Below are 7,827 nucleotides of genomic sequence, written 5' to 3'. Positions count from 1 at the left end.
CTGCGGGCGCTGGTCTTCGGCATGGCCGGCTGCATCGAGAGCCTGGAGAGGCGCCTGGAAGGTCCGTGGTGGGTTTAGAAGGGGAGAGGGCTGGCAGCTCCTGCCACCTTCATGGGATCGTCACCCGCACCTAAAGTGCCCTAGGTGGCCCAGTTGAGCGGCAGCGGGCGAGTGCTGTGCATCAGCCCGGGTGGGTTCTTCTCACCGGTCCCAGTGGGACAGCAGCGGAGCTGCCATCGCTTCCCTGTTCCGGCTGGCCCGTTCTCAAAGCCGGCCGGGGTCTGCACCAGACCCCCGCGGGCAGAAGAGACCCTGCCTGGGCGCAGAGGGCACAGTGGTGTGTCTCTGTGTGGAAACTCAGCCCTCTCCTCATGGCCAGCACCACACCAGCATCCTGAATGTGGGAGCCACCTTACAGACATCTTTGTTTGAGGGGTCTGGGAAGATTTTGGAGCAGCAGCCGTCTGGATGGAAGTGCTGAGAGGAGAATGGGGCTCAGATTGGCTGTGGAGGGAGCTTGCTGGGGAGGCTTGACGTGCTGCGTGCGGTATTGGGGGGTGTTGTCACAAGCTTTGGCTCTGGCTCCTGTCTCAGTAGCAGTGGAGACGTTGGCATCTTCCTGCAGCCCCGAGAGGAACGCTGCCCGGAGCCAGCAGCTCTTCCTGCCAGGTAGGCGCTGCCAGGGGCACCTGCCCTGGTCCTGCAGTCTTGTGTCTTCTCCTCCCTGGAGGCTGCTGGTCCTGTATCCATGTGCTCTCCAGGACACTCGGAGTGCCCTCGGCTGTGGCTGCTGGCAGCCACCCATTGTCCTGGTGCTGTTCCGGGCAGAGCAGGGGCAGGGCTCGATGTGGTGGCTCTCGGGGTGTTTGGGATGCTCAGGTCAAAGGCTGGGCATTGCCAGCCTCAGGAGGGCAGGCTTTGCTGTGCTTCTGGACTGGAGGCTGTGGCAGGTCCATGGCTCCTTTTGGGAGAGGAGGCCAAGTTTGGCTCTTCCTTGTGCTCTGTGGCTGCTGGTCCTGCCAGGCTGGGCTCCCGCAGGCTCCCTCTGGCCCTGGAGGGACTGGCAGGGCTGCCAGAGCTCTTGGCTCACCTGTGATCTGTGTCCTGCTTGTTCCTGACCGAGGCAGATCCCAGCCCCAGGAAGTGTAAGGCTTTTGGCTCCAGCTTGCCAGCCAAGAGGAAGGTCCCGGGGGAGTCTCTCATTAACCCTGGTTTCAAGAGGTCAGTGCTGGGGCTGGGCACTGCTCCCTGGGCACCCTGTGAGCTCTGCTCTGAAGCTGTGTGACAGCAGGGCATGGGGCTCGGGGCTCTGATGCGTCTTCCACATCCTTCCAGCAAGAAGGCGCCATCTGGAGTGAACTTCGAGGACTCCTGATGGGTGCTGGCCTGTGCCCTGATGACAGCTCTGGGGACCCCTATGGACCCCTGTGTCTGAATGAGGGGGTGTCCCTGTGTTCCAGGCCGGCTGAGCTCCTCACACCCAGGGAGACAACAGAGCCAGCAGCACCTGGCAGCCACCCCTCAGCTGGGGTGGTGGCAGGGCCTTTGGGGGGGAAGATGGAGCAGAGGGGACACCAGCATGGTGGGTTTTTCCCCCTGCAGCTCTTCCCTGCTGGCAGGGACCACCTCCTGACCTCACTTACCATGAACTGGTGGAGTTTGGATGGAACGATCACCTGTGCTTTGCTTCTTGCCAGTAAAGGTGTTTTTAGCCAGCAGGTCTCTCTGGGTGTGTCTGTCCATTCTGCCTCTCCCTTTCGCAGGAAGCCTCGGGCCTGTTTCAGCTGAACCCGGAGGTCCGGGCCTCAGAGAAGTTCCCTTCCCTGGCAGCTTTTTGAAAGTGGGCTGATGGGTGTGTGGTTAGAGCCTGGCCAACCCGTCTGGAGAGCTGGGAGGGTGGGCTCTGCCTTGCTGGGCACTGGGAGAGGATGAGGAGGTCAGTACAAAGCCTTGTGAGGGAGGAGCTGCTGGGATGGTCAGTCCAGACTCACACTGGTCTTGCTTGCAAAGCCTTTATTGATTTCCAGGAACTCTGAAGCTTAGCTTGGGCTTTCTCTGCTTCACAACCCCCAAGGCTGCTGAGAGCTTCCTAACAGCAAGTTCTGGGGGGAAATGACCGCTGCCCATTGTCTGTGCCATCCCCCTCCAGCTCCGTTCCTAGGTCTCTCTATGGCTGTGCCAGGTCTTCTCACCCAGTGCAGGTGTGAGGGCACCCTGTGGCACCTATTGCCCAGGCAGGTTGGCACAGTGTGCCTAGGCAAGTGGCTGCAGGGCAGCTTGTTGTCCCCAGCTCTGCCCCTGCCCTCAGCTGGGCACAGCTTTGGCACTGATGGCACTGGTGGCCGTGCCCCCTTGCCCTCACCCTGATGCTCGAGGGGCCACGGGGTCCTGGTTGTGAGGAAGGGTGGGTGGCACAAGAGGGGCTGAGTGCACTGCAGATTGCTGCCAGCACCTGGGTGCCAGTGGAGGGAATTTGGGTATGACGGGCACATGTTGTACTTGGCTCTCCTGAGCGCCTGCAGGCAGGGTCAGGGTGGGTGCTGACCTCCTGCCTGACTCCAGCCTTGGCCCTGCACCCACCAGGGCACGTGCCCAGCTCACTGCGGTGCCCGGACCACGGAACGATAGGCTTGTATAATCTCCTGGCTCTTGGGGCAGGTGTATTTGAACTCCTTGGTTTCACTGGCACTGCTGAGGTACCGCCACACGCCCCGCAGGTCCTTGGGGATCCCAAAGCGGCGGTAGTGCTGGCACACGACCTGCGGGCACAAACGGGGAAAGCCTTGCCTGACACTGTGCCAAGGAGGGCAGGCACCAGTTGGGAAGGGTGGCAGGGAGCCAGGGGACATCCCTGGTGCTGCACAGTCGAGGGCTGGCACTCGGGAGGGGATGCAGAGGGGAGTGGGATCTGTGGGGAGGGCATTGTGCTGGGCAGGCCTCCTGGGGAGAGGGATGCTCGGGGACACACAGAGCTGACAGAGCAGCTGGGAAAGGAGCAGGGGCTTGCTGTAGGCACCAAGAGGAAAGTGAGAGCATGGAGCCAGTGGCATGGGGATGCCAGGGAAAGGAGAAGGGCATGGTACTGGGATGCCCTTGGCTTACCTGAACAATGTTTAGCTTGGGCAGCAGGTTGCAGTCGGCCAATGTGAGGTGGTCTCCGTCGAGGAAGCGGCGCTGCGAGGCCCGGAGGTGGGGGTCGCGGGCCAGCTCGTGTTCCAGAGGGGAGCTCAGGTACTCATCCAGCTTCAGCAAGGCCCGCAGCAGGCTCCGCTGCAGCACTGCAGGGAGGGTGGCCACCGGAGCTCGTGGCTCACCTGTGATCTGTGTCCTGCTTGTTCCTGACCGAGGCAGATCCCAGCCCCAGGAAGAGTAAGGCTTCTGGCTCAGCTTTGCCAGCCAAGAGGAAGGTCCCGGGGGAGTCTCTCATTAACCCTGGTTTCAAGAGGTCAGTGCTGGGGCTGGGCACTGCTCCCTGGGCACCCTGTGAGCTCTGCTCTGAAGCTGTGTGACAGCAGGGCATGGGGCTCGGGGCTCTGATGCGTCTTCCACATCCTTCCAGCAAGAAGGCGCCATCTGGAGTGAACTTCGAGGACTCCTGATGGGTGCTGGCCTGTGCCCTGATGACAGCTCTGGGGACCCCTATGGACCCCTGTGTCTGAATGAGGGGGTGTCCCTGTGTTCCAGGCCTGCTGAGCTCCTCGCACCCAGGGAGACAACAGAGCCAGCAGCACCTGGCAGCCACCCCTCAGCTGGGGTGGTGGCAGGGCCTTTGGGGGGGAAGATGGAGCAGAGGGGACACCAGCATGGTGGGTTTTTCCCCCTGCAGCTCTTCCCTGCTGGCAGGGACCACCTCCTGACCTCACTTACCATGAACTGGTGGAGTTTGGATGGAACGATCACCTGTGCTTTGCTTCTTGCCAGTAAAGGTGTTTTTAGCCAGCAGGTCTCTCTGGGTGTGTCTGTCCATTCTGCCTCTCCCTTTCGCAGGAAGCCTCGGGCCTGTTTCAGCTGAACCCGGAGGTCCGGGCCTCAGAGAAGTTCCCTTCCCTGGCAGCTTTTTGAAAGTGGGCTGATGGGTGTGTGGTTAGAGCCTGGCCAACCCGTCTGGAGAGCTGGGAGGGTGGGCTCTGCCTTGCTGGGCACTGGGAGAGGATGAGGAGGTCAGTACAAAGCCTTGTGAGGGAGGAGCTGCTGGGATGGTCAGTCCAGACTCACACTGGTCTTGCTTGCAAAGCCTTTATTGATTTCCAGGAACTCTGAAGCTTAGCTTGGGCTTTCTCTGCTTCACAACCCCCAAGTCTGCTGAGAGCTTCCTAACAGCAAGTTCTGGGGGGAAATGACCGCTGCCCATTGTCTGCACTGGTGGCTGTGCCCCCTTGCCCTCACCCTGATGCTCGAGGGGCCACGGGGTCCTGGTTGTGAGGAAGGGTGGGTGGCACAAGAGGGGCTGAGTGCACTGCAGATTGCTGCCAGCACCTGGGTGCCAGTGGAGGGAATTTGGGTATGACGGGCACATGTTGTACTTGGCTCTCCTGAGCGCCTGCAGGCAGGGTCAGGGTGGGTGCTGACCTCCTGCCTGACTCCAGCCTTGGCCCTGCACCCACCAGGGCACGTGCCCAGCTCACTGCGGTGCCCGGACCACGGAACGATAGGCTTGTATAATCTCCTGGCTCTTGGGGCAGGTGTATTTGAACTCCTTGGTTTCACTGGCACTGCTGAGGTACCGCCACACGCCCCGCAGGTCCTTGGGGATCCCAAAGCGGCGGTAGTGCTGGCACACGACCTGCGGGCACAAACGGGGAAAGCCTTGCCTGACACTGTGCCAAGGAGGGCAGGCACCAGTTGGGAAGGGTGGCAGGGAGCCAGGGGACATCCCTGGTGCTGCACAGTCGAGGGCTGGCACTCGGGAGGGGATGCAGAGGGGAGTGGGATCTGTGGGGAGGGCATTGTGCTGGGCAGGCCTCCTGGGGAGAGGGATGCTCGGGGACACACAGAGCTGACAGAGCAGCTGGGAAAGGAGCAGGGGCTTGCTGTAGGCACCAAGAGGAAAGTGAGAGCATGGAGCCAGTGGCATGGGGATGCCAGGGAAAGGAGAAGGGCATGGTACTGGGATGCCCTTGGCTTACCTGAACAATGTTTAGCTTGGGCAGCAGGTTGCAGTCGGCCAATGTGAGGTGGTCTCCGTCGAGGAAGCGGCGCTGCGAGGCCCGGAGGTGGGGGTCGCGGGCCAGCTCGTGTTCCAGAGGGGAGCTCAGGTACTCATCCAGCTTCAGCAAGGCCCGCAGCAGGCTCCGCTGCAGCACTGCAGGGAGGGTGGCCAGATCACAGTCCAGCCCTGCTGCGGGCATGGGGACCCTGCTCTGCTGTGGCCTCCTCCCAGCCCAGCCCTGTGTCCAGGCAGCACCTGTCAGCCTCTTCCCACCTGGCTCAGGCTGGCACCTGCCTCTGCCCTCCCACAGAGACCTGGCACAGCCACACTGACCCACACAGGGAGGGCAGTGCCTGGACAGACCCAGCCGTGGTCTGGGTGGGGGGACTGGGAAAGCTCAGTATGACCAAGCTCGCTGCGAGGCCCGGAGGTGGGGGTCGCGGGCCAGCTCGTGTTCCAGAGGGGAGCTCAGGTACTCATCCAGCTTCAGCAAGGCCCGCAGCAGGCTCCGCTGCAGCACTGCAGGGAGGGTGGCCAGATCACAGTCCAGCCCTGCTGCGGGCATGGGGACCCTGCTCTGCTGTGGCCTCCTCCCAGCCCAGCCCTGTGTCCAGGCAGCACCTGTCAGCCTCTTCCCACCTGGCTCAGGCTGGCACCTGCCTCTGCCCTCCCACAGAGACCTGGCACAGCCACACTGACCCACACAGGGAGGGCAGTGCCTGGACAGACCCAGCCGTGGTCTGGGTGGGGGGACTGGGAAAGCTCAGTATGACCAAGCTCGGCTTTGGGGTGTGGCACCTGAGAGGTTGCACGGGGTGCTCCCCCACCCGCTCCTCACCGTCGTCCTGGGCAGGCACCGGGTTCTTGATGAAGGTGGAGAACTTGTGGAAAATGTCGTTCCCAGCCAGGCTTGACTCTGGGTACTGCGGGACCAGACTGGGGCACCTGCGGGGACAAGGGCACAGCTGAGCCAGGTGGCAGAGGCTGACAGGCTCATCTTCCCTCTTCCCTCAGCTTGTCCTGCCCTTCTTCGGGGGCCCCCTTCCCCCTCTCAAGGCAGCACCAGCCACTGACATGGGGGGGCCCAGCTGATCCTCCAGGAACTCCTCAATGGCGATGGTGTCGGTCTTGGGCTCGCCGTTGTAGAGCAGGACTGGCAGCTGGGCACCCGGTGCGAAGTCCTTCAGCACGTCCAGCGCCCTGTGGGAGATGGGGACACCGCTGATGCCTGGCACGTCCAGGGTTCTGCAGAGCACCTTGTGTGTATGTGTGTGTTCAGATGTGCACATGTGTCGCAAGCAAAGGGAGTTCTGGGAGGCCGGTGCACAAGGTGGTGCCCTCGGGCCCCTCCTGCCTCAGTGTGTGCCCAAGGAAATACCCGCCAGCCTCCCCTAAACACCAGGGGTCACCTGGGGAGGTACAAAAAGCTCCACGCATCCCGTAGTGCCCGCCCTTCACATCCTTCCCCAAACCGTTGGGGACCTACCACCCCCCACCCTGCACGTGGTCCTGGAGCCAGGGCTGGCACTCCTTGGGAGGGGGCCACCACTCACCTCTTCACGTCCACAGTGGTGAGGGTGAAGGGCACTCCTTTGAGCAGCAGCACCATGAAGAGCCGCTGGCAGAAGGGGCAGTACCCCACGCTCTCCCCATCCTCGCTTGCCTGTGGGCACAGAGGGAGAGCTCAGCTGCGCTTTCACCCTGGCGTGGCTCCAGTGGGGGCAGCCCCAGAGGGCACAGGGTGAAGATGGTAGGGCACAGCCTGGCAAGCTGTGCTGCAGTCCATGGCACCTGCTATGCCAGGCAGGGCACCAGCCCCTGGCCCCTGCCTGCTCCCAGGGCCTCAGTGCCACACCCCAGGACAGCCCCGTGGCACAGCAGGTGCTGGCCTTGGCACCCTCTGGGGACAAGGACCCGAAGGCTGCACCAGCCTCACAGTGCCAAGGGGACAAGGGCTTCAGAGCAGCAGTGGCAGCAGGGGCGGCTGTGGCAGGGGATAGTCCAGCAGCAGAGACTGTGCCGGAGGAAGGTGACAGTGATACTGGTGGCCTTGTCAATGCCAGCCACAATCCCGGGTGAGCCCTGTGCTGCCCTGCACAGCTGGCCAGACTGCCCCGGCCAGGCGGTGCCTGGGAAGGGCCCGGCGGGTGCAGGCAGATGCTGTGGTGCTGGGCTGCTGGGCCCTGCTTTGGCGGAAGGGGGAAGGGGGGGGCAGAGGGGGGAACCTGGTCCAACCTGCCCAGGTTGAGTCCCCACAGCCCCTGTGCCTGCAGGGCAGGAAGCAGCAAGCAGTGTGCCCTGGAGAAGAGCCCGAGCCGCCCGCTGCCTGTTGCCAGCCCCATTGCCTACCTGGTGCCTGACGCGCTACCTGCCCCTCTGCCTGCCCGGTGCCCCGCATCCGGGCCCTGCACTGGGCAGGGGCAGCCCAGCCACCCCACTGCAGCACTGCCAGGGTTGGTGGCTACCCACTGGCCTGGGGCACTGACCTCGGGATCCCCCTCACCTTGATGAAGAGCTGGATTTGGGGTTTCTCGGCCATGCTGCGTGGCGGCTGCTGGTGCACTGCTGGCTGCACCCTGAGTGCCCCAGCTGAAACCACGGCCCCTCCCAGCCCACATTCCTCCTCGGGGTGCACCCGCTCCCACCCACACCTGGCCCCACAGCACAGAGAGGACGCG

The 7,827-nt window shown here is 63.1% G+C and overlaps 2 protein-coding genes across 2 annotated transcripts; one reads left to right on the top strand and one right to left on the bottom strand.

Annotated features, from left to right (window-relative positions):
• The first annotated feature begins 6 nt into the window (after positions 1 to 6).
• CUNH9orf142 (chromosome unknown C9orf142 homolog) lies at positions 7 to 1,718 on the top strand. The gene is made up of 4 exons (XM_017726761.1): positions 7 to 61; positions 598 to 669; positions 1,128 to 1,221; positions 1,336 to 1,718. The coding sequence occupies exons 1-4, from the start codon at positions 22 to 24 to the stop codon at positions 1,373 to 1,375; spliced, it is 246 nt and encodes an 81-aa protein (XP_017582250.1). The 5' UTR covers positions 7 to 21; the 3' UTR covers positions 1,376 to 1,718.
• A 2,644-nt stretch (positions 1,719 to 4,362) lies between these two features.
• On the bottom strand, positions 4,363 to 7,820 carry CLIC3 (chloride intracellular channel 3). Its single transcript, XM_017726762.1, has 6 exons — positions 7,653 to 7,820; positions 6,703 to 6,812; positions 6,224 to 6,349; positions 5,988 to 6,094; positions 5,127 to 5,302; positions 4,363 to 4,783 (listed from the first exon to the last, which is right to left on the bottom strand). Exons 1-6 carry the CDS (start codon positions 7,686 to 7,688, stop codon positions 4,622 to 4,624), a joined length of 717 nt encoding a protein of 238 aa, XP_017582251.1. The 5' UTR covers positions 7,689 to 7,820; the 3' UTR covers positions 4,363 to 4,621.
• Positions 7,821 to 7,827: the final 7 nt, after the last annotated feature.

This window comes from Corvus brachyrhynchos, unplaced genomic scaffold (genome assembly GCF_000691975.1).
Source record: "Corvus brachyrhynchos isolate BGI_N302 unplaced genomic scaffold, ASM69197v1 scaffold802, whole genome shotgun sequence".
Lineage (NCBI taxonomy): Eukaryota > Metazoa > Chordata > Aves > Passeriformes > Corvidae > Corvus > Corvus brachyrhynchos.
Note: the sequence above shows the minus strand (reverse complement) of the source record. Positions and strands in the feature narration are given on the sequence as shown.